The 27,775-nt window shown below is 38.3% G+C and overlaps 1 protein-coding gene, 1 long non-coding RNA gene and 1 other non-coding gene across 5 annotated transcripts; 2 read left to right on the forward strand and 1 right to left on the reverse strand.

The window, feature by feature from the left end:
* Positions 1 to 180: 180 nt before the first annotated feature.
* On the forward strand, positions 181 to 8,425 carry LOC136277944 (uncharacterized). Of its 2 annotated transcripts, none has more exons than XR_010716109.1 (3): positions 181 to 238; positions 6,033 to 6,214; positions 8,304 to 8,425. It is a non-coding gene; the product is annotated as an uncharacterized lncRNA (long non-coding RNA). The 2 variants fall into 2 exon arrangements; XR_010716108.1 differs by lacking the exon at positions 8,304 to 8,425 and adding an exon at positions 6,800 to 7,588.
* LOC131784306 (WD repeat-containing protein 17) lies at positions 7,612 to 26,924 on the reverse strand. Of its 2 annotated transcripts, none has more exons than XM_059101104.2 (30): positions 26,720 to 26,924; positions 24,482 to 25,151; positions 23,363 to 23,667; positions 23,029 to 23,142; positions 22,849 to 22,903; positions 22,521 to 22,612; positions 22,022 to 22,104; positions 21,785 to 21,871; positions 21,515 to 21,603; positions 20,657 to 20,732; positions 20,091 to 20,118; positions 19,805 to 19,929; positions 19,092 to 19,141; positions 18,224 to 18,376; positions 17,533 to 17,663; positions 16,933 to 17,058; positions 16,476 to 16,628; positions 15,690 to 15,754; positions 15,336 to 15,411; positions 14,611 to 14,786; positions 14,038 to 14,137; positions 13,524 to 13,660; positions 12,945 to 13,056; positions 12,542 to 12,683; positions 11,963 to 12,065; positions 11,359 to 11,460; positions 10,855 to 10,950; positions 10,597 to 10,658; positions 9,880 to 9,986; positions 7,612 to 9,136 (listed from the first exon to the last, which is right to left on the reverse strand). In XM_059101104.2, the coding sequence occupies exons 1-30, from the start codon at positions 26,846 to 26,848 to the stop codon at positions 9,017 to 9,019; spliced, it is 3,864 nt and encodes a 1,287-aa protein (XP_058957087.2). In that variant the 5' UTR covers positions 26,849 to 26,924; the 3' UTR covers positions 7,612 to 9,016. The 2 variants fall into 2 exon arrangements, with proteins under 2 accessions (XP_058957087.2, XP_058957088.2); XM_059101105.2 differs by having other exon boundaries at positions 24,482 to 25,147; positions 26,720 to 26,841.
* Trnat-ggu (transfer RNA threonine (anticodon GGU)) lies at positions 19,225 to 19,297 on the forward strand. Its single transcript has one exon. It is a non-coding gene; the product is annotated as a tRNA-Thr (tRNA).
* Positions 26,925 to 27,775: the final 851 nt, after the last annotated feature.

A 27,775-nucleotide genomic window follows, 5' to 3' on the forward strand; every position in this document is an offset into this window, starting at 1 on the left:
CAAATCACTCTACTAAATGAATTACCCCGTTGTCAGATATATTCGATTTGTTACGTCATTAGCTCAACCTAAAAAATAATTTTTATTTCTGTAAATTCTTGACGCAGCAGGAAACAAAAGCTGTCAAAACAAGGCCTCCTATTGGCAGCAACGGCTTTAAAGTGATAATTGGCTATGCAAATCATAAAGACATTGTTGCCTGACAACAGTTGAAAGAATGTACAGGAAATATAGAAAGGTGAGCAGAATTAGGGGGTAAATATTCAAATTACTTGTACACTCGGGGTTAAAATTCGAAAGGCATTCGATAATAATACGGTAAGAGGGCTTTGTGTCAGCTGATATTTGATATTTCACCGTGGAAATTCCATCTAATCCAAAACATAAATATGAGTGTATTGTTTGAGGGCTTCCAGTTAAAAACTTGCTCGACCGGTAACCGCGAAATATTGAATTCCTTCGGCCAACTGACCTTCGTGGCAACATGTGGACGCGAAAAAAGCACCTAATTTTTTATCAACCTGTTCCTGATTTCGAAGAGAGAAGTCGTTCACGACAATTGAATTTATGGCATTTTCGCTTTCCTTCATAGAGCATTAAGACACCAGCAGATTTAATCCAATATTTACCCCCAAGCATATGCGCTGAGGGCCATCGCTATTTTCCATCTAAAACCATGCCATACCTCGGAAGTGAGTTTCAATTATGCAATGATTATTGCTGTAATTTTGTTTTCGAAGACAACTCTCGCCACCTTACTGAATTCTTTCTTTAATAAACATGTTATTACTCAACATGATGAGAACTGAAGTCAACATATATAAATATGAAAAAAAAATCAGTAAAAAGGTAATGGCCATACTCATTTAACATTTTATTAAGTCTCCGGCGATAGAAACCGATATTGCCCGATTCCTCTACATGAAAATGCCGTAATTATCAAATCACTTTTTATTAATGGAGTTTTGTGATCTAAACCCCTAAATGAAGACGGGTCAACAAAGACAAATTTCAATTTTTAAGCATTATAAAAGCAGAACTTACAATCTATATGAAATGGTGCTGGAAAAAGCCCTTTTATTTCATTCATTTGTGTCATAAAAGCTACAAAGTGCTTTGATTTTAAGCTGTCCATGATATCGAAAATCGAAAAGGCCATTTATCTAAACTAAATAGAGTATGGATCAATAGCAAAGCTGGACAAAAGCGATAGTATTTTATCTATCAATATACGAATTTAATACATTCGCTACATATATATATATATAAATTCTATACGGATTTATGCCGTAAATCAGATAAACGTCAAAACTTGAGAGCGTCTTAGCCAACTACACAATGGTTTCCTTCAGCATTTGCCATGAAAATTGTATAATGAAGGAAGTCAGAAAGGCGGCATATTTTTACATGAAACATGTGTACTTTCAATCAGGAGTTCTCGTGGCGCTTAAAACAACTAATTTAACACAATGACTCTGCAAATTTGCCACAGTGTGCGTGATGTGTCGAAATTTCTGGCGTCATCTCAAAATACCGCCCAAATCCCATTTGCCGGCTCAGTTATATCACATGAGCGGTTTTGTCACGCGAAGCGAAATCTGAACGTTTTTGACTGCATTCGGGCTGTAATAATACGTGTAAATTTGGCATGAAGCTATGACAAGAACATGGAAGGTAAATCGAAACCGCGGAGGAAACACCCGAAGTGAATAATGACCTTGCAGTTCTCGAGGAGTATTGTCCAAGGGCAGAAGTCACCTTGATGAAGTTTCAAAAGTTCACACCTATTCCTGAGAAGTCTGTAAAGTTTAAATTGTGCTTAAATCTGTAGACAAAAGAAAGCTACCAGCTAGTTTTTGTTCGGTTGTACTAGTCTTACAAGAAGGATTAATCTATGCAAACGTCGGCGACGCTAAGAAAATCCTTTGGAAATTAAAAATTCAAGCAGTGATTTCCGCCTTTCCAAGATAATCATATTCTTCGCATCGAGTTGCGACGCCAGCCCTGGTATCCATCGAATTCTATAACACACAAAAATCTATGTCTGAATCAATGAATGAAATTTAGCGTAGAAATCAGTATAATGAGGAGTTTTTCATTTCGCCAGACCTGGAGACACCAACTATTTTATAAGTTTGTCTCAAATTTAAGTCCGTAAGGAGAAGCGGTGGCCAAAACTTTTTGTTTTTCCGTCAGAGTCGAATCCATTGAGTGAGCGCGGAGAAATAGAAGAACATACGTGAGCGGGCATTTTTCGCTCACCGGGTTTCTGTTCCGAACTCTTTCCGCATGCACCGCGTTGAGCAAGAGACGACGGGTTGATCGATGCGAGATAACGCGACTGCCTGAAATTTACTTTTGGAGCAAAGACGTACAATATCTCTGTGAAAATGACTTATCCGGGAAAATCCGTCTTTTCATCGATCACAACAAAACACTCACGGCGGCAAAAAAAGCAGCATCTTCTGGTTTTCGCATTTGCGGTGGCGGAAAACCAAAAGGAAACCAAAAGGAAACCAACGTGGAAATCTCAAGTGAGTAAAAACAAGAAGAAACCCACAGTAGCAAATTCAGCGATATTTTACCCCAAGTCAAGCATAACGCCGGAAAACCAAGTCACGATGTATTGGGTGAAGAGTGATAATAGAACTGCTTTAGCTGTGATTGGCTTACCCACCCTGTTAAAACAACCGACAAAGCTCAAGAAAGATTTTTTAAACGGAATTAGCATAAAGCTCCGCACAAACACTCAAATACGAGATATCTTTTTAGGGTCGGAAATGCCGCCCCTCTCACATCTATGGCAGGAAATTGTGCCAGCCGAAAACTTTGCGTTTGAAAAACGATTGATGTAGTAATATCTGTAGAAATCAGTGAAGAGTGCACTCAATTCGAACGAGGAACGTGCTGGGAATTTTAAATGAAAATTAAAGTACTCTAATTAATTCGAAAGAGTATCCAGATGTGAAGAGGCAATTAAAGATATGCAACATGCAAAGGTTATATTTAGAAACACGGCCAAGAATGAAAAACTTTACAGTATCATTAATAGCTTCGCCTGAGTGCACCCTTAACAAACCTTTAAGCTCTGATTTACACTGACTTACCGAGTCTACACTGAGTTATTTTTGTTTTGTATTGGTATCTTACCCCTCGCGCCAAATTGAGGAAACCATTGCAATAGCTTCTAGGAGGATCTGTACTAATTACATTTGAGGCCAACTTCCTTTTTGGTACAACTGGGTGACAAATACACTTCCTGCAAGAATGGTTAATGTAATTTCGGAAGGACATCTCATTTCACCACCATATTTCCTCTAGCCGCGCAATATTTTTCATTTGTCACCAACTGAAACAGACGGAAGCCCAGTGATCTCAAATACTAACTAAAACCAGAAACGAAGTTAACAAAAACCCCAAATGAAATGCAGTCACTTTTAAAAATGATAAAGGGTTCGTCTTAGATTTTGGCTTTTTTTTTTTGGCTTTTAGACCTCGTTTAATACACAGAGGCGATTAAATTTGTATTAAACAGGAGTCAAATACAAGATGAATTGGAGTGATTTGCGTAATCTCTTCATGTTGATTTTTATCTAAGTAACACATATAGTGCTTGATACAGTGGTACAAGGTCGAAATCCATCAAGGTCAAAAACAGCTCGTTAAGTTTAAATATTCAAATCGCTTCCAAAACAATTCTGGTCGACCTGCGCCTCTACTTTTGTTCAGTATGGCGAACTATGGAAATTTCTGTTCTATAATCGACACAAACCTATGATATGGCGAATTAAGATAAAGCTCTGCCAATGATATGAGGCAATTACGACAATTAACATCTTGGAAGGGGCTCAGCTGCAATTTGCAATGTTGTGCTAAGATTGAGAACCGTAATAGAGAAATCACTTGAGCAAAATGGCAATAAAACTGGAATACTTCCCGGTACAAGCGCACAATTGGATATGGCCGGCTGACGAGGATCCCTAATACAACTTGTTCAGGTTCTCTGCACCATGTTGCTCTCGCTGCCTTACATGGATAAATTTTAACACCTTTAGCTTTTCATTTACCGTTCGTTTAGTTCTGAAATCTTAATACGCCTCTCAACTTTTATTCACAGAAAATAGGTTACCGAAGGGAACGTGGTCGTTGCAAATATACAGTATTGTCTTTTTCATACTTTTTGTAGCAAACTTATGCCAAAGTATTCTCCGAAAATGTATTTCTTCCGAAGTCACGCTTACAAATGCCATCCCATACAGCAGCACATTTCAGCTTGTTTTTTCAGATCTCGCTCGTGGGCCGACCTTTCAACCAGGCCTCTATTTGAATTTTGATGGTTTGAAGTCTTGAAAAGGGTTCACCTTCCTTCGGCTCCTCGATTTCTCGATTTTGATTCTCTACAAAGGGAAGATGTTTTTATCGATCGTTCATCCCAGACAAATTCAAAGCAGAGTGAGGCACCAACATATGGCGTTCTTCGCTACTTTTCTAATTCTTCGCATGCGAAATCAGGACGAAAAAGGTCAAAAAATTGGTTTGCGTGTGCAGAAATCTGACTGATAGTATTCTTAAGTCTGCCGTGATTAAAATACGACCTTTCAACCAGGCCTCTATTTGAATTTTGATGGTTTGAAGTCTTGAAAAGGGTTTACCTTCCTTCGGCTCCTCGATTTCACGATTTCGATTCTCTGCAAAGGGAAGGTGTTTTTATCGATCGTTTATCCCAGACAAATTCAAAGCAGAGTGAGGCACCAACATATGGCGTTCTTCGCTACTTTTCTAATTCTTCGCATGCGAAATCAGGACGAAAAAGGTCAAAAAATTGGTTTGCGTGTGCAGAAATCTGACTGATAGTATTCTTAAGTCTGCCGTGATTAAAATACGGAATGTCGTAAGGAGATTAAAGTACTGAGTTCGCGATCCAGCTTTTATTAACAGGATTATGACAGTATTATTATTCTTATATTTCTACGCCTGTGCTTATTACAATTATGATGGGGAGTTTTGCTAGCGGACAGAGAGGGGATTACTTCAGGCTCATGCTTACATTTCCGCAAATATGCGTTTTATTGGATCAGAGGGCGTTTAGGAGGGCAGAGCTGTACTCTAGAAGTCGATGTTATGTTGGGGATTATATCAGAACGACTCATATTCCTTCAGTTATAGGTTTTATGTTTGGATTAAGAGCAAGTGGTGGGCAGGACTGTTGTCTGGAACTTGTATTGTGGACTAATTTAGGAGCAAAATAGAGATCTATTTTGACGGGACTTCTGTTAAGCCTAACCTCAAATATCTTCAAAGCTCTTGTCGGATTTTGCTTGGCGGAAGCCTGTGTCGATTTGGCGATTGCGGCCGTGGATAAAGAACAAAAATATTATGAGATTGCTGTGGACTACTCGGTTCAGGATCAAAATAAAGTTCTATTTTGATGCGACTTCTGTTACGTTAAGCCTAATCTCAAATTTATTTTCGTGTTTCACTTTGCGGAAGCCTGTGTAGGTTTGGCGACTGCGGCTGTGAATAAAGAACAAAAATATTCTGAGTGGTCTACTCAGTTCAGGATCAAAATGAAGATCTATTTTGACGGAACTTCTGTTAAGCCTGATCTCAAATATATTTTCGTGTTTCGCTTTGCGGAAGCCTATGTCGGTTTGGCGATTTCGGCCGAAAAAAATGAAGAAGGAAAAAAATTAATTGTTGTTCGGCAGAGCCGTGAAAAAAATATAGAAAAACAAAAAACGTTGCATTTTTCATTGGAGTACACAAGAGAGTTGCTCCTCAGAATAGCCAGACAAAAAGCCACTATAGCTAGGGTTCCACCAGCGAGCTCTATTTAGCCAGCATTAACGGCCTTTTTTCAGGATCGGCTCCTCCACTGTCGAATCTGTTAGTCTATAAATTTTGGGGTTGATTGCAGAACAATTCAGTAACTCCTATATGATTAAATTCTTTTGAAAGATAAGAAATTTTCAGCAGTGAATTATCTTTAATTAAAGCTAAGTAGATAATGGAATAAATTAATTGGATTTTAGTGTGGCACTTCATGCACTGTCTTTCCTTGTCGACATTGTAAATAAGGGTGTTGGTTTTTGTGGAAGGAGGGAAACCGGACAACCCAAAGAAAAACCCTCTGAGCGAGGAGAAGCCTGGCTAACAACAAACCAATCCCACATGTGAAGCCACGTCGGATAATCAAACCCAAACCACGAAAAAGGTAGGCGAGCCTTTCTATTTTCCAAGAGTATTTTGAAAGTTGACGATATTCAGTGGCCGTGATAATGTACTTACAAAAGCTACGTCTGGATGAACTCCACGCAAAATCACCTCCAAAGCTAAAACACCAAGGAGGTAACGAAAAACCGAACTGACAAAGGAAGATCGCTAATGATAAGGAAAATTGGCAAGGATTGCGAGTGAAAAACTTTGAAAATTTCGGAGAAGTTTTGCACAGGGACACAGCCCCTTCAACTTGCGACCAATAATTAATTAGCACTTAACGTAATTATAATTTACCAAATTCTGCCTAGGGTTTGTTCAAGCATAGTCTGTATTTAATGTAGCTATTGTTAGCCCTGATTTGCAACCTCACTGGAAAGTCTCAAATTCCAATCACAAATTTGTCTTGTCTATCTTTTTTCTTATTCATTTGGAAATAGATTTTCCACCATCCATAAAATGCAGACTATGGGTTGTGAGTTGAACTGTCAGATTCAACTTGCTCGTGTAATTATGAAATAAATTTAAATGGGCTAAACACATTATGATCAAAGCCAGATAACATTGTGTTCTCTCTCGTTAGAAACAAAAATACGAAAAGCTTTCTACAACTAAAGACCAATACAAAAAGTCAAAGGTGGTTTGGTGTTTGGCACTGTAATTTGGAAATTGGGCGGCAGCTCAGCCAAGAATATTACACCTGAAATGATTTCAAGACTGTGTTCAAATATCAGGAATTGAAATAGCACACAACTTTACCAAACAAACACACGAGGCCGATTTCAAAACAGCTTTGGGTGTGACTACCTCCGTCATGCATTGCCTCTGTTTATCGGCCAATGCGTCGAGAATCAAGACAAGAAAGAACGAAGTGGAATTAAGTTACAGCACTGAGCACTTGAGCAAAAGAAGACGCGACTCCCTTCAAAACAAAGTGCACTTTCAAGTATTAAAATTATATATTGCAAGACGCATCAAGGCACACAATGAAGTCATATCGCGTACACAAGCACCTCATACACATATACAACCAGCCCAGTATGGATTTTGATTTATAGAAAGCCGCGAAAAAAAAGTTGATATGGTATTTCTAAAATAACCGAATACAGAGGCAGGGACAACTTGAAAATATGCTTTATTCAGCTTCCGAATTGTGACTGAGACGCGCCAACAAATGCCAAAAAATTCAATAGTCCACAAAAAATCATGGTTCCTTATTTCCTAGAAAGCCAAGTCATTCAGTTAGTATGTCAAACTGCATACGTGGTGCGTAAATCACACAAAAGGTCCAATACGACAATGGAAAAGCCGCTCACAAATTGTTTGCTCACTTTGAAAATCCTCTTTGGCATTATGTCAACAGTTCCAGGTCGAACGGACGCTAACAGTACTTCATACATCAAAAATCTGATCTTTATTTCGTTCTTAGGTCATGAGAGACACATACCTAATTAGCCATAAGAATTATCTATTACACCCGGCAATTATACAAAACTTTAAATAAATCTAGCAAAAATTGAACTCTCTCGAGGAATAAATATCATCTCGCACTTACAGGAGATGTTTTCCTTGGTTGTAACTTACATCAATTTACAGAAACAATCTCGAAAATGTCTGCTAAACTTGTTCATGTTTTCTAGATCGATAACTTCCGATGAATTTAACCTTACCTATGCTACTGAGTAATTCTTAACCCTTTACACCCTAACATCAGTACGAATATTCTCCACACTGTTCTCTATACATTTCCTAAAGAGAAGACAAGGAGAATTTGTGTACTAATCAAGAGCTTCATTAGTTGGTGATCATTTTCTTTCTTCCTGTGACGTTGATGTGTGAATTGGGGGTGACATTGTAAGGAGAAATTAGATGCTAGTCACTCTAAGGGGCTAAAGGCTTAAGATAAGAAGGTGGTTTTTTCGAGGAGTACTCAGGTTACTCACAGTATTAGCTTCATCCCATTCCTACATGCCCATAGGCCGGAAGGGGGAAGCAAAGATGGGGGTGAGAGAGAGGGGGCTCTGTTAAGTGCAAAATCAAAATTTAACAAATAATCAAAACAAAAAATTGTTCAAAAGTTACTTTAGGAGACGGAAGTTGAAGTGCTCAATAAAGCTCACCGTCACTATAGACCGGATGTAACATCCTCCATCATCAAAAATTGTGGTATGCGTGATAATTATTTCCTTGGAATGCATTTACCACTCATATACATGAAAAATTGAAAATCTCATTGACTATGTGCTATTTAAATATACTTCGTTGGACCAGCAACCATAAGATGCAAAAACACGTGCGTTATGAGTATAATTTGAGTGCAAAAGAAAAGGAAAAAAATCCTTTACTCAAAGGAATGAGAACAAAGTTGTTAAATATCAAGCCTGTTGTGGATTACCATAGATTTTCATTCATAATAACCGGTACTATGCATATTCAAACCAATCAGAATGTACCATATGGAAGAGAGAAAATCACGCGTCATAGAGTCATGAACATCCACGAACAATCAATCTATTTAAGAACTTGTACACCCTTACGACCTATTACAAAAATATTTGCTAAGATTTCTCCATAAATGTGCCCACATGTAAGAAGTCGTTTGGGGATAAATCTTAAAAATAAAGTCTGAGTATATAATTACGAGGAACTTGCCACTGGCGTAACTTCGTCGCGCGCCATTCTGGAATAAACCCGTTTGCGAGTGAACCAGTCCCGAGAATACTAAGGAAATACTTTTCCTGGGCGCGCACAGCCACTCGCCTGGTGTTCCTGTCACCAGTTTTGCAGAGCGTGCCTTTGATCAGAAGGGTTCCAAGCGCACTCCATTTCCTACCAGAGAAAATACATTCACCTTGGCCCACATCAGCGCGTGGTTTAACGACATCACGGAACGACCGTCGTTTAAGAAAAACGCCTGACCCTATAATGAAATGCAAGTGATATAAAATGGACCCGCCGGAAAGATCCTGTCACAAGAACAGAGTTATTTAATAATTGTACACAGTCTGTTCTCTTATTATATGTTGCGGAGGTTCAAACATACAATTAAATTCTGTCAAATGAATTTGATTGGCTAATTGATTGACTGATTGATTGGTTGGTTGGTCGACAGATTATTTCCACTTTCACCTTTAAATGCACTAAGTTGCTACATTAGAACCGTACCCACCATCTTGACTTTTCTGCCAGAGGAAATCGGACAAACTAGGGGGAGGGGGTGGGGTAAAGCGGCAAAAGGTTGTATCTCACCCCCACTCTACATACTCACAGTGATTTTGCTTTGTTCCCAAATAATTTAATTTAGTCATCATATCCAAGATATCGCTCCATGAGAACCTCCCGAGAGCCCCAATTTGATTTTCCCTTAAGCTTTGTTATGAGTACGCTCTTGTTTGGGCTCTAAGTCCGTTGATTAAGTGACCAAAAGAGAATTTCTCCTTAAAATTTCAATACAAAATCAAGGGAACAAGTGATGAGGATAAAGAAAAATATTCATTTGGGGATTATTGGTTGATTCAAAACCAAATTCTCCTAACCAACATCAAAAGAATTGTATGACAGATAGTGAGGATAATTACTAATGAGAACTTAGGAGTGAAAGGGTTAAATGCAACTGCAGGATGACCGATTATACACACGAAGAGAAAGTTACTTCATCAGCACCTTAATTCTCTCTCCCGTCAGACACGAAACCTGTACATCTGAGTGACTGGGGAGGAGGGAGCCTGTTACCATGTCTTCGCCTACCAAGCACGCAGATGGCTCAGCACCTACACAAGAAAAAAAGAAAAATATTTATGATCGCAATAGAAAAAAAAACCAAAACAAATACATATTCACAGTTAAGAGCGTCAATCTTTCCCAAAAATACATTCCACATCCTTATGGCGTATAATTTCACGTTTCGTTCGCACAGTCACACAAAACGGCGCTTTATTCTTTATAATCGCCTGGAAAAGAGGTGAGTGAGTAACGTTCTCGCGAATGAGTTTGGTAACCTATAATTTTAATTTCCTTTGAGCTCATTGTCAGCACTTCGGCACCAGCGTTTCCTTGCCCGTGGGAAAGTATGAGGCCTTGAGAAATGCCAGCCGGCAAGAGGTCTGCAAGGTATCTGGTACTAATTATTAGGACCAGACCCCGGTAAACTCCACCCCAACTTGTCTCCAATCTTACCGCGGGCGGAAAAACTCGCTCCCTGCAGCACTACTAATGAGGAAGATGCCGTTGGAAGGTTTTAGGTACTGTTACTATTAAAAAAGATTTATTTAACGACATTTTCTCTCCAGATTGCGACGACATTTTGATGCAAAATGAAAAAATAGATCAACAGAATTTATGGATATCCCCTTTTTCTAAGCTTTTCAGGCTACTACTTACCAACACGCTTAAGTAACAAGTCCCAAACGGCCTTCTGTTCTGGAGTGGGAGTGACCGAGGGACTGGAAACAAGAAAACCAAAGTCAGGCATGGAACGGTGTAATTTATACCAAGCATGTTCGCCTTCTTTTTAAAATTAAACTTCAAATGTATTTCTACAGCGCAACATTCCACTAGTTATCATTTTTCATCTTTCTTCATTCATTTCAAGACCAGAGGCTTTGAGAAGACCCTTATGAACTTATACAGAGTACTTACTCGAGTGGCTGATTGAAAGCGAGCCACGCTTCAGATTCTGTGTCGATTTGAGAAGTTGTAACAGCTAATTCTCCCTTATCTTGATGCATTAATTGCCTGAAAAAAAACATAATTGAGTAAAAAGTCTATAACAAGAAAAAAAGACGAAAGATATATGAGTCAAACCCTCATCCATTTACAAAGACATAACAATGTTTTAGTCTCAATTGTCACTCCTGGGAGTTCATTCCTTTCACTCCCTAGATCTGATTGTTGATTCTCCCCTCTAGCTGCTACAAATTTCCTTATAACTTAGTTATGAGAATCTTGGTTTATATCAAGATAACAGCTTCTACCTGATGACTTTAAGTATCTCATTGCCTGTTTGTTGGATGAGGTATGGATTTTAGAGGGTGAGGTTACATGTTAATCACTTCTGGTGATTTAAAGGGTTGTGGACTGAAGGAAAATAAGGATTGTTTGTATGGTGAATATAGCATACTCCATTGTATTTGTAATACGTACCTAGCATGTTTGAAGAGAGGGTGAATGATCGGAGTGTATTTTCTCCTTATCGCTAACAGCGCACCAAGGTATGCACTCAGTACCAACAGTTCCTGTCTCTGCCTGTTGATAAAGAATTGCCTGAATTACAAGTAGAACCCCGCCAACGAAAACTGGTTCGACTTTGCGGTATTAATAAGAAGTCGTGAATCGAAATTGAAGGCTCATATGAAAGCAAGACGATTTTCCGACCACTGCACTCAGCAAATGAGTGGAGTGTCAAACGAAACTGATTCTCCTCCTCTGTTTAACGCCATACCAAGTGATTAGAGAGAGGGCTTCATAACTGAAATGAGTCTCTTTGTTCCACCTGTTAATTCTAACTACTTCAATATAACAACATGTTTCATGGTAACAGGTAATTTCTCCTTACAATATCAATACAATATCAAGCAGGTAGGTGATGAGAATAAAGAAAAATATCAATTATGGGATAATTAGTTGATCCAATACCAAATTCTCTGAACTAACATCATAAGAACTGTATGGCAGACAGTAAGGAGAATTACTAAAGACATCTTGGGAGTGAAAGGGTTAAACTGTCTTGATCTACAGCTTGCCATACTTGGATGTCCTGCTCTGTTGCAGCCGGTCTGTTCTGATACACGACATCCACTGAAGCACGGTTAGTACGTCATCTAAGACCCAATAAGGTTTACTCATGACATCTGAAAAACAGGAAAAAAAAAACGGGTAAAATGTCTTGGTACCTGATGCATCTTCTTCTCTTAGTGGTTACTAGGAGCCTACTGGGGGCCTCTAAGAGTCAGAGTTTCATTGGTCCTTTTTCATTGTGCTTTGTGATTGGTCAAAACAACTCATACCACGCTCTCAACCAGTCAGATGCAAAACAAAAACAAATACAAATCGAGCATTCGTAAGTCGCCTTTTCCTCTGCTTGAAGTCGGTTATTGTTTTTTTTAACTACGAGCTCTCATAAGCTCCTTGTAAGATTTTCCTATGTTTTAATTGGCAGTCATGTGTTTTTTATGATGCTCACTAGTAATGTAATTTACTAAGACGGTACAAAAAGAGAGAATAGAGAATATTTATCATTCCTGTCGTAACAACTGTAGCACACAGGTCACGCCGATACGTTTATCATTTTTAAGAGATTTAAGAAAAATACGTTCCACGACCATACCTCGAACAAGATTGAGTCCGATGTCGAGCGCAAGCTCAGGAGAGGAAGAAACAAGGTAGTATTTCATGGCGTCTATGAATTTGTTCTCATCACAAAACTGCTGAGCTTTTTGTAAACACTCCTCGACGCTTGGCAATCCAGCCTGATGAACGGAAAGGGGATGAGAGCGAATTTTATTCGTAAGTTACCAAGAGAAAATGATGTTTAAATCGTCCGTGCAATTTTAATGCAATGTTACTCAGACAGATAATGAGAATTTAGGATATCATTATTACAGAGGCATCAACCACCAAATACTAAAGAAAAGTGTTTTCCTCAGTTGGGAGAACTAGCTATCAACTTCTAAGAAATACACAGAGAAAAAAAGTTAAAAGCATTCATCATTTTCACAATTCCCAGTCACCTTTTCGTGTAATTCATTTACTTCTGTGACAGTCCCTTGACACCTTGCACACGACTTGAAGAGCAGGTTTTCACAAGAAGGCAATGACTTGAGTAGAACGATACACGTATCCCTGAAAACAAGATAACACCACCTAAGTTGTGCCATTAACAATTTCTTAACACTGTGCGAGCTTTCACACCGACAGCATAACAACCAATTCAATATTGCAGAGCAGAGAAAAACGAAACAAGAAAGCTGGAACGCACAGACCAAATGACAAGGGCGGGAAAATAGAACAACAGTGACAAAGGTAAAGCAAGCGCTGGAAAAATTGTGAAATAGCCAATGATGTGGGCTTGAAAAATGCAACCAGAGAGAGAGGCGGGAAACGCGTGCCAAGGGCGGCATAACGAGACCAGAGGGCGGGAATGTACATAGCAAATAACTAGGGCGGGAAAAATATAAATGAGACGAGCAAGTAGAAAGCGGGGGAAACCTATGAAGTAGCCAGCGGTGAGCGCGGGAAAAATGCAATGTTGTTGTCAGCGAAGTCAAGACAATACGTTTTTTGAGAAACATTTTGCTGATAGTCCTCACCATTTCCCAAGTCTTTCACATTTTCTGGCCAGATATTCAACAGCTTGGTGATACATGTGACTGTTGTCGCTAATCACCATTCCCATACTGACGGCCAGTTCCAATTCATTCCCTCGAATGAGTTTCGACAGTGCAAACTGCGTGAAGAAAAGCAAGCGACTAAACAATTTAAATCAGAATTTCTTAACGAGTAAAACGTGGGTGCTTGATGGATGATGCACTGGACTATGGGTTTAGAGATCCACGTTCGAGCATGCGCATAACAATTACCTCCCAAAGAGCCAGGACTGAGATACGTAAGAGTCGGACTTAGGGGTCAAAGGGATAAAACTACTTTTTCTCTTCTCAAGATTATTTAACCCTTCCCCCTTAACAGACCACTCCCTTCAAATCAGCAAGTCAACAAAAAATGCCATCAAAGATGGCCATGATTTGATGGCAGCGTATTTCAAGATACAGAATGCAAAAGAGGACTAGTACAACGGACCCGTACTGGGCAACTAAAGAGACTAACCGTGATATCTCCTACAGCCAAGTGACAACATGCGGCCAGCACAGGTTGTCCACTATAAAAATACCAGTCAGCTAACGCAGCACTTGTTGACTGAAGAAGACTGAACACAATAGCGAAACACACTGATTATCATGCAAGTTTCAAAGAGCCATAGATATCATTACAACTTCGTTCTCTTAGTCTATTCCCCAAGTTTTCCAAGTTTTTTATTCTCTCCTTGCCGTTTTCCAACCTGCCACCCGCTTCTCCTTCCTTTCTCTTACTTCGAACCCCATCCTTCATCTTTTTTCTCCCCCTGGTTTCCTCTGTATAAACATTTTCCCTCATCATTTTCGGTTCTTTGTTTAACAGCTTTCCCCAACCTACTTCACGATCCTTCCTTCTCTCTTACTTTTACACAATTTTTTTTTACCTTTCCCTTCCTTTTCTTCTCTCTTTTCCTTTCCCCTTTCCTAATTCTCCACTACCCGTCCCTCCCTGGTCTTTCCCTATATCCCAAAATTCCCCATACACCTTAATCCAACCCGAGCGGCCAGGTAAACACTTAGTTACCACACAAAAGCAGATGCTCACCCTTTGTTCTCGTTGGTCATGTGATTGATCAGGGAAGGTAAGACGTCGTTTTTTCTCAGATCAGGAATCTTCTTTTCTTTTTTTTGCAGAAGAGTTGTGAGTCCTCCCTCACACGCCACCTGCGCCGCCAATAAGGCGTCGTGAAGCTGACCGCGTGACGAGAAGAAAGACACGAGCTACAAAAAAACCCAAAGTAAACAACAACAGTTATTGCACACAGCACACAAGCCTCAGGAAGATATAACCTCCATTCATGCTTCATCGACACCAACTAGTAAAGGTATCGAGTAAGTCTACGTTTACGAGCAGTTTTCAAAAGAGGGTGGAGAGTAATCCAGGCTTAATTTGGTTTTGCTTCGCTTGGATAGGTCATAGGTCCAGGAACTCACAGCATCATCTCAACCAATCAGAGTCCAAACTGATACCGATCGCGACTTGGCCACAAGCGTTTCTGCGCCTCGTGAGTCCACAACATTTTGACAACTCTGATGACGAATATCGTTGTTGATATGAGTACAGACCTCACTAACCCACTGTCGATTTGTTAATTTAAAAAAGATGACTTTTTTTTTTCCATTGTCTTTTGGAAGGTTTACCGATAAGCTTTGACCTCGCGTTCTAGAACCAGTTTTCTTGACTCGCATGCGCAAATATGGAGGCCATGGGTCGGAATCCCGTTGAAGCAACGTACTTTAAACAGGGACAGGCAAACTGTCATACAGTACCTTTGCCGCATCTCCTAACGAAACACAGTATGGTACAGCGGAGTCGTCATCTTCTCTCATAAGCTGCGTCGTTCGTCTATAACAAAAATTTAACTGAGTACATAAAACAAGAATGATAACCTTATAACAAAATAGGGTTCATAATGATAATATGGATGACAGTGACGATGCTGATGATTAAAATTATAATAAATGATAAACATAATAATAATAATAATAATAATAATAATAATAACAACAATAATAATGATAAAGAAGATGCAAACAACACTAATTTTGAAACAATGAGAAAAGTTCCTGCGTTAAGATTTTAAAACAAGGAATTTAAGAAAAAGCTTCATTTTAAAAATTTACCTTTCCATCAGCTCTTTCCAGTAATCCATTGAGATCCCAGGAGCCATAGCGAGTGCTCTGTCCCACTTAAAAAATAATAACAAATAGGAAACGTATTCAGTCTTATCCTTAAATTTTACAGCACAAGACACAGACTTTCTGTATATTTGTTGAAAGTTCACGAAAGTCTCGGATGCTCGAAATTAGGAGAGGAATTGTAGTTTTAAATTTCGTTCGAAAAGTAATTAGGAATTGCATTGGAAGAGAGCAGATGTCAACTCGGTTGAGAGTCCAAAGTGATTCATCACTACTTTCACTTTGATTTGTGATCGCCTTAGAAAATTCGCACCTCTCTATTATCAAATCAATCATATGTACAGAAATTGTGCCCAAGACAATGACGCTACTCCGCGCTTCAGTCAATTACTAACCTTTTCTTTGATGTGTTTACTTCGTTTTTTGATTTTAAGACACTAAATAAAGACACGTTTTATTTGGTTATGGTTACTTCAAGCATTTTATGGCGCCTTAACGATATCACAAGCCACAAGCGCAGTATAATTTTCATTGCCTCGGGTTCTCCCTGGCTCGCTACGTTACACAAGCCTCATTAGTTGGCTATTGTTGTCCCGATATTTTGGTGCTAAAACGCTCAGCTTAAAAACTACCTGGAATCAAACTGCAGAACGGGCGATTTAAGTGCTTCTCTAGCAAATGGAGGGAATAGCGAGGCGTGACCGATGAAAGCGCAAAGGATGGGTTTCCTTTCCCTTCATCCCTTACAGAAAAATTACGCCTACAACATACCTCGCCCAGTTCGACCATTAGCTCACAGTATCTTTGTAGCTGACCAATCTTGACATGAAGATTTGCCGCTTCTCTAATCCTATCCTCTTTTTTGGACATCAGACCTCCTCTCCTGGACATTGCTCGAACTGTTTCTAATTCTTGTGCTTCAGACTATCACAAAAAAATATACAGGAATTCAAAATACAAACCCTCCTTTTTAATTGCAAGAGATTCGTTTTCATATTACTAAGGAGAACGGACATTATTCACTGACGTCGGGCTGTGTTCTTGAGTCAGACACTTTAGTCTCACAGTACTTTCTACACCCAGGCGTATAACGGCACAGATCCAGAAAGCTAGAAGAAGGGAGAGCCTGGAAACGAGGTCGTCAAAGGTCAGGGGAAACTGGGGAGAAATGACGTCACGGTAGACCTTCGTATCTTAATTTCATTGTTATCCACGAAAGATTACTTACTGCTTTGTGTTTGACAAGATGTTTTGTGTGCATAATCCCTTTGCTGTAAGACGCCGGTAATAAATTGTCATCGCCGTCTCGTAATACTAACACCAAGTCCCACAAATTCTTGGCTCCACATGGCGGCTAAAAAAAGTGGGAAAGTCAATGTACACTTTATGCAAGACCATTTGTTTTTGAGTGAATTAGACAAAATATGATGCAATCATCGACTAATCAGAGCGCATGCGCTTCCTACCATAGTAGAGCAACAGAGCGCTTTTCGATTGAGTGTTGTAAAAGCGAAACCAAAGTAATCACAACAGCCAATCAGAGGAAAGGAAAATACCTTTAAGGGCCAATGAGAACTCAAAGTAAAAAATTCAAACTGCCCAAAGCGCGGGAAACCGCGGGCGACCAAGGAGTGATTGTTTAAACTTTTCCATCTAATTGGTTGAGAGAATGGCGCGAGTTTTCTGAACCAATCACAGAGCAAGTAAAGCGAAACCAATGCAATACCGGATTGCTTTCGATACTCAATTGAAAATTGCTCTGATACCAAATTTTACAAACGACAACCTCACTTAAGTTACCGAAATTTAGTGTGAATTATTTTCTTACAATGAAAAAGTCCGAGAACAGTTTTATTGCTGACCAATGAGACGCTTCTCCTTTTGTTGCCACAGTTGCTTTCAATTCACGTGAAACTCTTCCATTCAGCAGAGGTGTGCCACCAGATGACATGGCTGCTTCTGTAGGAAGGAAAATGCAAATACTTCATTTCAAGAAGAGACCCGACTTTATGAAAAAGGAAACTACAAGTTCAATTGAAAGTAAAATTAATTGAAAAGTGAAAATCTGGGGTTGCTCGCTCTAAAGCAGCATCACCTAATATGAAGTTATTTCTAACGCAACAATTCCTTGCACCTTAAATCTGCCCACATCCATCGGTTAAATTCACCTTTCCCATGACTTCTTCTTACTCTGTGCTGAGAATTATTCTACATTACCTTGTAGCAAAAAAGGGTATTGCACTGAATTTAAAAGTTACCCCTTCGTCATACGCTCTGACGAAGGGCTAACGCTCGAAACGTCAACTTCGACACTCCTGACGGTGGCCAATTAACGTTATCAACTCAGTTGATAAAACCATTTCTCCTTGTTATACTCCCCCACCAACGTAGCACCACAGGTTCTCCAGAAACCTACCCCTTTAACCCGTAAATATCGATTTTAAAAATTTTCGAGAAGTTATTAGTCGTACACTGTTTTGGTGACCAGGCCCCACACCCCAAAGACACCTAACACATACCGGTGTTAGTGGTCATAAGATTATCCAGGGGTCTTTCAGCCAGAACATCGATCTGCAAGGAACACGCCAAATGCGACATGGACCAGATTCTGACGGTGGAGTCACGAGAACATGATGCAACAGTGAAAGGTCGATATCTGTGGCAGGTTAAGCCTTTAAAATAAAAAAAATAAAAAAACAGCACATCTGTTATGACTGGAAATTGAGAATTTTTAAATTGACTGTCCGAAGAAATCTGGGATTGCATTGTTTTGCTTTACTTCGCTATGTGATTGGTCCAGAAAAACTCGCACCACTGTCTCAACCAGTCAGATCCAAAACTGACACAAATCACGACTAAGGCAATTTGGTTTTACTTTGAATTTTCATTAACTCTCAAAGGTATTTTGCTTTCTTCAGATTGGCCGTTGTGATTACTTGGTTTTTTGTTTTACGATTCTCCATCTCCAACTTACGTCTACGGAAAAGTTCAGAAAATCATCTTGACCACAATTTCATGATAATTCAAATTAGTGGATGGGAAGGGTGCTTAATGTTTGTGGCGCTCTTTTCCACGTTGCAACCTTCGTTAAAACTTCCTTTGTCAAACATTTAGTCAAATAACTTATTTACATTAGCCATCCTAAAGGAATAACCTCTTCCTAACCTTAGATCAACTCGTAAAATCGATCTCAGAAGATGTCAGAAGAGAGACAAACGATTATACTTTTTCAATAACTTGACGTAGGTCAAGGCTTTCGGATTGCTTTGTGGTTGTCGTAATTAGCTTTACGCAAATAGATGTACCGAATTCAAGCAATACTATTTAAATACTATTTCCTATGTCCACTTTAAGTAGAGAACTAAAATTGAACTTTTGGCCTCATACCATACACATCCGCTCCGTGATCCAACACAGTTTCAAGACAGGTTCCATCTCTGATAAAAATAAAAGCAACACGGATTGATATCACGAACTAACATAATGTACTACAATCCACTTTAATGACCAGCTCCCAAGTGGCTTGTTAGCTCAGTTGGTAGAGCACTGCACTGGTATCGCAGAGGTCATGGGTTCAAATCCCGTACAGGCCTGAATTTTTTCAGGCCTTATTTCACTACTGCTTAAGTAGTGTTCATTACTGCGAAGAACGCTTTCGTATTCATTTCTTAATCCGCAATTCACATATATGATTTTCATGTATTCACAGTCGCTGAATAGTATGCATACGCCCTATACGTTTAACTTTCCATACACTGTGCAGAGGACATGAGGAAGTCATTACTCACAAAACTTGGGCCACTGTATCAACCAATCAGATTCAAAACTAAACCCAATGGCGTTTGGTTGACCGCATTTTCCCGCGCTTCAGGCAGATTCTTGTTTATGACTTGAGTTCTCATTGGCTACTAGTGATATCCCCTTAAATCTGATTGGTCGTTGCGATAACTTTGGTTTATGTTCGACGACACCCAATCGAAATGCGCTTAACAGTCTTTGAGAAAAGTATTTAATAAACAAATGCTAGCGACTCTCATCCAAACGTTCAACAACCGACTAGTATTAAGAGGTAAATTAAGCTAATTGTAAGTTAATGTCACCTCGTATCCCAAATCCTAATGGCAAAGTCCCAGCTGCCAGAAATCAGAAGGTAAGGAATTTCTGGGTTCCACAGCAGGCCACGCACAGGTGCCTTGTGCCCTTCTAACGTATGCACACATGAATCCTAAAGAGGAAGTTAACAGTGTATAAGAAATATGCTCCGTGCGTGGACATACTGCAGAGTTACACAGATTGAAAGACTCCCCTCACTGATGCTTACATTACACCAAAACATCTCGTAATACTCCCCCTACTCTGGACAAATACCACAGTTACTCCCCTTACCTCAGTATAGTCCCACACTTTAATGGTTCTGATAAAACAAAAAAGAGAAAAAATCAGATATTTTTTAAACAATACTAACTGGATAACGTTGAGCAAAATATCATGATTTGTCGATGGTAAGCAGATTCATTATTCTATAAAGCCAGAGGCTGAGAAAAAAAATTGATCTTTTAGGCAATGATGAAGAATGATAATTTATGATAGCCTTGTCCAATAACCACATTTTGACATCATCTTTCATCTATTACTGAAAAGATGCACGGCAACCTAACATCAGTATGCATATTCCCCATACTGTTCTTCATATATTTCCAAAGAGACTGACAAGGAGAATTTGTGTAACAATCAAGAGCTGCTCCAGTTAGTGATCATCTCCTCTACTCTCATAACTTTCATGTATGATTCAGGGATGATATTGTAAGGAGAAATTAGATGTTAGTCACTCTTCGGGGGCTAAAGGGTTAAGCTGACATAGTACTGAGAGAAAATCATCTCATCTTACGAGACATTGATAGCATTTTTTTTTTTCGTTTACAACATCCGCCAAATATCAGTTGTTTCCTTACCCATCATCTGAACCACTGCAGAGGATGGCCTCTCTGATAGGACTCCATTTCACATGAAAAATCTTTGCTGTATGACCTGTAATGAAATAATTAGCAAAGCTATCCAGGATGCAATTTTGAGAAATAAAAGAGTTACTGTAGCCTAGGTAACAGTCACTCCCATTGATCATTCAAACTTATTTTAACCCTTTAACTCCCAAGATTCGATTGTGAATTCTCCCCTCTAAGTGCTACACATTTCCTTATAAATTAATAATAAGAATTTGGTATTAGATCAGGATAACAACTTCTACCTGATAACTTTGAGTATTCTCAATACCAGTTTGCTGGGTAATATATGGATATTATAGGGAGAAGTTACATGTTAGTCACTTCTGGGAGTTAAAGGCTTAACACTTTAGACCCTATACCTTTGTGGGACCTTCAATTGGCAAGAAGAGAACTGGGAACAATTACAACAGAGGCTACTGTCGCTCTTACAAACCAACAAACAAATCAAAACAAAATAAAAATAGAACATATAAGTCTCTGTGTACGTTAATGGCAAGGATCATTGCAGCTACAAGATCTATTCTTCCATGAAAAGTGAGGAAATACACAAAATCATTACCTGAGTGTATTATATATGATATTTTAGTTTAATTCTGTACACATAAATATTCTTAAATTCAGTGCTAAATTGATAATTTGTATCAATCAAAACTGCTGCTTACCAGAAAATAACTTTTTAAAAAAAGACATAATCACAGACAGACATAATCATTCTCATTTGAGATTTTAGTTCAATTCTGTATGCATAAATAAGCATAGATTCAGTGTTTAACTGCTAATTTGTATCTATCAAAAACTGCTGCTTACCAGAAAATACCTTTAAAGGTAGATCTGTGCTTGCAGCAACATAAAATACCCTAACACATTTGTCCTCACAACCAGTTGCAATCATATCTCTGTAACAGAAATCAAGAAAAATAAATATTTTTGGTCGAGAGTCAATTCAAGATCTAAAGAAGAAAACATCACAAATCACATAATACATGGATTAATTGGAGAATATGATTACACTTGCTACTCTTAAAACTGGCAGGTTAAATCTGTGACAAATATCAATCTTGTCAATTTTATAAATACCTGTTATTAAGACTCCAGTCACAGCCATAGACAGGTCCAGGGTGTTTGTATCTTTTAACTAAAGTTCCATCCACTTGCCTTACAACACTTTAAATAAAGAATATTAAATTTTAATTCATTCACTGTGGTTGCTTTCATAAATGAAACTGCATAATCCCAGCTACCAGTTAGATCAGAAGATAGCATATTTGTTTGCATACAAAATACTATCAGGTCAGTTATTATGGAGAGACTTACCATGTTCCGTCTGCACTGCAGGAAGCAATTCTCCTTGAATCTTTGTGATTCCAGCTCACATTGTAAACATGTTGCCTTCCATGCTATGAAGAAAAGTAAAAAAAAGAAAAATTAAAAAAATAGATTCCATGTTGCCATGAGGCTGTTTAGCAATAGATCACAGATGATGTCTGATAACAAAAAGTTGGCACTGATGGTCTCATCACATTTTGACTTCATCTGTGATCTACTAATGAACAGAACTGAGGCAACATAATATATATATTTTTTTTTAATAAGATCAAAAGGCAAAATGCTGGTAATGATGATGTCATTTATGCATCTGTCCTACAATTGATCATAAGAAAGTATCAATCAAAATGCATGTATAAGTAAGCTTATTATTTAAATAATGAGAAATAACATACAGAGCCTACTGTCAAAAGGGGCTAATGGTATCTTTCTTGATTCCAAGCTTCCTTGCACTTTATTACTAATTAAGATCGTCCAATTCACTTACTTCAGTAAATCTCTTTATAATCTTTTCTTTGTTTATATCCCATATGAACACCCCTTGCTTGGCTGTTGCTCCACAAAGACAATTGACATCTCCTGTAAATGTTACATTAAAGAAAGTTGATAACAAGACATTTTGCACAAAAGACTTTTTGCACAAATGCAAAAAGACTTGTGGGAGAAGTCTCTTAAGCAGAATGTCCTGTATTCAGAAAGTTGGTTTTGCATGTACCAAATCAGGTGAAAAGATTTCTTACACAAAGTGAGTATAAGGGTATATCATGTCCAGATAAAAGATCAGCAACAAGACGTAATAAAAATTGCAAAATTACCAGGTGCCCATGAAACTGCGTAGATGATTCCTTCATTGCCTGGAGATGAATGCACCTATTGCATAAAGTTAAAGTAGATTTAGGCACAGGGAATTCAGAATTATGATAAAAACACAATTTTGAGACATACTTAGAAAACCACAAAAATTGAGGAAAACACATGCTGAACGTGGTACTTACAGCAGTCATGGTGTTAACATCCCAAACTTTGATGGTTCCATCAAAGGAGGCTGTTGCTAACAAATCTGGACTTTCAGGCTTAAACTTGCAATCAAATATTGTCTCTATATGACCCTAAAAAAAAGTTTTATTCAAAGGGCTGTAGTATTTATTTATACAGAATACACTAACTAACAACAAGGAGCAGAAACTGCAAATTCATTCAGATACAGCTGACAAAACATTGCAATGGTGTTGAACATGTGAGGAGTGATTTAACAATACCACTTAAAAATGTTCACTCACAAGGACTGCAGCAAACCCAACCCCACTTCCATCCACACAGGTTACTCACCATATCTCTAAGAAAGCTCCATTTTCGTTTCCCTAAGTCATACAATCCAACTCCACCATCCATAAAGGTGCAAAGGATTCTTGCAGGTGGAAGTGCATATGTGATGTGATTTGGCTGAGATGGAGGCTGAACTGCCACTGAGGTTGACGACATTCCCAAGGATGTTTGGTTATTATTAGTTGGTTCAAAGGTCTGGTCAGGTTGAACAACAGTCAGTGCATGAAAGCCAGTCATTTTTAATTTAATGCTGGTCAAAGGAGAGCTTTTGGACACATTCCAAACGCGTAGAATTCCTCCTTGGGTATCTGAAAAGTAACATCAAAGATCAAGTAACATAAAAATGTTTTTCACTATAATTACAATATTAACTAATTTAAAGTTATTATTTAATAACCCTTGAACTCCCATGAGTGACCATGACAAAATTTCTCTTTTTGATATCAATACAATATCAATCAGAGAAGTGATGAGAACAAAGAAAAATATCAATTTGGGGATAATTAATTGATCCAGTACTGAATCCTCTGAACTAACAATATAAGAATTGTATGGTTGACAGTAAGGAGAATTACAAATTTGATCTGGGAGTTAAAGGGTTAAAAGCAGAGTATAAGTGAAGGTTAACAAGAAAACCCAATACCATTTTAATACACAAATTTCAAAACTTAAAACAGTTAGAAGTAATATTTAAATGCATTATTCAATATGATAACAATGTCTATAATGCAGCTATTCATTGCTGAAAAATTGATTTATGACAGGAACTACTGCATGAACAGAATTACATGTTATTTAACCCTTTAACTCCCAGATCAAATTTGTAATTCCCCTTACTGTCCACCATACAATTATTATACTGTTAATTCAGAGAATTTAGTATCGGATCAACTAATTATCCCCAACTTGATATTTTCTTCATTGTCATCACTTATCTGGTTGATGTTGTATTGATATTGTAAGGAGAAATTCTGTCTTGGTCACTCATGGGAGTTAAAGGGTTAAAAAAGTTTAGAGATTTCATCGGGTTAAAACCAATCTCATAACCTCTTTTGAGGTTATATTTATTTGTTATGTGTGATATTCATGTAGCCTTTTTTTATATCTTAAGGAATACTTTACCTCCTGTCACAAATACACCAGGAGCAGAAGAAACCCAAGATAGCGTGTGAATCTTTGTTGCAGAGCTTGGTAACTTGAAATTCATGATGATAGTCATTGAATCAGTATCAATCAGCCTCAGACTGCCTTGTGTGTTGGCAACCAACAGGTAATCAACTGACAATGGATCCCATTCAAGGCTGATCACTGGATCTTCTTCGTCATAATCTTCATAGGGCTCAGGTCTAAAGTAATGTTTGAATGCTTTCTGTCTAGGATTTATGACAGATATACTACCATCATTATGGCCAAAGACAAGTTTTCCAACTTTCCTTTGATTCCAGCGAAACTGACACACTTCGGAGAAAAATGTCATGGATTCTAAATGCTTGAAGACCATAGTGTAATCACGGGTTGTATAGTTCCAAATACACATAGGCCCACGCCCTGATATATAAGCGATAGATTCCAGATCTTGAGGACACCAGCCTATACAAGAAGGAGGGGATTTTATACTCTCCAGTGTTCCAATCACTCTTTCCTGTGACACACTCCATATGTAGATTTTACAATCACTACTTGATGTTGCTAGCACATCAGGGTTTTGAGGATGCCAGGAGATACATGTGATGGTCTTTCTGTGCTGAGCCAAGATCACAGACAAACGGAATTCTTTAAACTGTGGATCTAGCTGAAATAACAATAGGTACACACATTACAGTTAGAGTCACATGTCAGGAATTTATATTTTTTTATATTTATATTGTATTTACCAATTTAGCTCTAAGAATCTCTTGACAACCCTATTAACCCCTATGAGTGATAAGCATCTAATTTCTCCCTACAATTACTCCCTGAAACAAACATTATGGTGACAAGAATAAAGGAAATGATCCCCCAAAAAAGAAACACTTGAGCATTTTAAACCACTTCTCCTTGTCAGCACCTTAGAAAATGTATAGGGAACAGTAAGGAGAGTTTACATACTGATGTCAGGGTTTTAAGGAGGATACCAAGCAATGTCTTAAAGCTAATGTTTTCCATCTTCTCATTACGCTTCGCTTCACAATGTATTGATATTGTGCTAAGAAATCAGCTGTTGTTTTTCTCTGAGTGAAAGGGCAAAAGGAAAAAAAAAAAAAAGAAAAATATGCAAGATAGGATGAGAGTGAAAATTCTACATGTAGTAATATATTTTGCATGGGTTGCCAATGTTGCAGCATTTATTTTGAAACACCTTGCTCCTCTTTTATTTAGCATTAAATGATAAACTGAGACATTGTAAAATTATGCAATAAATTCAACTACAAGTGGTGCAAATTGGATCATCCTTTTAACATGATTCTCCCATGATCAGAGAGCAGCGAGAGCTACAATTTTAAATTTATATGTAGCTAAGTTGCAATATGTTATTATCAATCAAGACACTCGAAAAAAATCATTCTCCGTGCCTCAGACAAATGCGAAGCGAAGAAAAAGCACAGTTATGACAAAACAAAACATTTCAGCCATGACAAACATTATTCATAAATTTCAATGTTCTTTCCTTTGCATCCCACAACCCCAGAGTAGAGATTTTTTTATTATTATCATAAGAAGCTTTAAGGTTTCTCGAAACATTGAGGTAACATCACGCTAAACCTTAATCTACAGATTCTGGGTAAAAATCGAAATTACGCTGTCCAGTGTCAAAGTCATTAGTCTTTAATTTGAATATAGACAGACTCGAGTTTAGGATTAAATTAGCGACACATTTATTAAAAAGATACACGATCTGTCTCGTTTGCTGTTGAGAAAATTTGGGCAGGACAAACTTAGATCGACGAATCAAAAAGGTCACTACTGCTGAAGTTTGTTAACGAGATAATTTGCGGAATACTCTCTTGAGAATTTTGAACGCATGAAAACACACCAAGAGAATGGAGAGTTTAAAAGAACATCAACACTGGATGAGTGTTTGCAGAGCAGAAGAGAAATTCTAAGCAATCACTTAAATTTCTCAAAAGGAATTGCACAACTGCTTATTGGGCAAGACCTACGCTTAATTAAAGTTTATATTGAAAACAAGTTCGAAAAAATTCCAATTCCTCTGATTAAGCAGGAGGTCAAACAATAGACGGCCAGTTGACGAATCTTACATACCGTAAATGTTATGGATTAAAAGAAAATCGAATTCGGAGAAAATGAGGTTTTTAAAGGACAGAAATTGTTTGATATTGTTACGGGTTGTTTATTCCTATAGCGACACTAACGCCTCACCTCGTAAACGTAAACAGCGAGAGTCGCACAATAGGCAAATCGATCACCGTTGCTACTTGCCGCGCAAACATCAAGGTTCCAAGGTTGACAGCCAGCTGGAAGAAGGCTAACTTGTTTCATGAGACTCATGATCCTGCTGAAAACAGGACAAACTCAACCAGCTTTAAGTTGATGCTCTCTTCATCGATCTTACCGCCATCTTCAAACTTTGGTCTTGCCCAGGCGCACTTGTCACGCGCGGCCAAGCACTCAGCTGACGTTCGCATGCGGTTGAAGCTTCGAGAAAACTAGCCACCGGTGTGTAAACTTTTTGATAGGAAGGTACACTAAATTATGATATTCAATGCACGCATCTTGATTCAGCAGCTTACGAGATCGGCCTATGAGATGGGTGGTATAAAAAGAAAAAAAAACGAAGATAACTTCAAGAAATATAATTAGAGCTTTAAGCAAAAAGAAAAGCAAGCAAAAAAACGTATTTTCTTAGTTAATGGAGGTGCACTGTTCTCACCGACAAAAAAGGGTCTGGGAAATTCTAAGCTCTCGAGGACATATTTGAATCAAAGTCAATATTGAATTTAACTGGGACGTCATTTGTATACTTTGTCACCAAAGGCGACCCAATGAAAAACGGGATGAGAGCAGACAGAGTATGCTATTCACAAAATTGACGACAATTATTCGATTTGATGCTCTTGCGTCAATGACCCGTTTCACAGCTGTCATTCATCTCCACTGGTCAAGCGGCGATCGCAATTTATAGCTTTCAAACCTTACAGTTTCGCCTTAATTTCCTTCCAAAACAATCAAGGTCCAGTTTTTTCGAGAACATTTTGTTTTTTAATCTTACTGCTTACAGAATGATCCAAGTTTTAACGAATTCATTCAGTTCGTGGAAATATATCGCATGCAAGTTCCCGCCCTTTCAGGATTAATGTGCTCAAAAAATTCGTGTTCGCAGGGATTCGACCATCACAGTTAATGTCAACGATTGTATGGAAAATCATAAAGTAGGGATTAGAATTGATGACAAGAACAAGTGCTGTGGAAGTAATT

Source organism: Pocillopora verrucosa, chromosome 14 (genome assembly GCF_036669915.1).
Source record: "Pocillopora verrucosa isolate sample1 chromosome 14, ASM3666991v2, whole genome shotgun sequence".
In the NCBI taxonomy this organism is placed as follows: Eukaryota; Metazoa; Cnidaria; class Anthozoa; order Scleractinia; family Pocilloporidae; genus Pocillopora; species Pocillopora verrucosa.

What these genes read in the sequence shown, in the direction of transcription:
- LOC131784306 (XM_059101104.2), bottom strand. Translation starts at nt 26,848, where the DNA reads ATGAGTCTCATGAAACAAGTTAGCCTTCTTCCAGCTGGCTGTCAACCT. An exon ending in TCACGGAGCGGATGTGTATG is followed by an intron (nt 18,377 to 19,091) that starts GTATGAGGCCAA and finishes TTTATTTTAAAG; the next exon opens with GCTTAACCTGCCACAGATAT. An exon ending in TGACGGGAGAGAGAATTAAG is followed by an intron (nt 9,137 to 9,879) that starts GTGCTGATGAAG and finishes ATTTCATTATAG; the next exon opens with GGTCAGGCGTTTTTCTTAAA.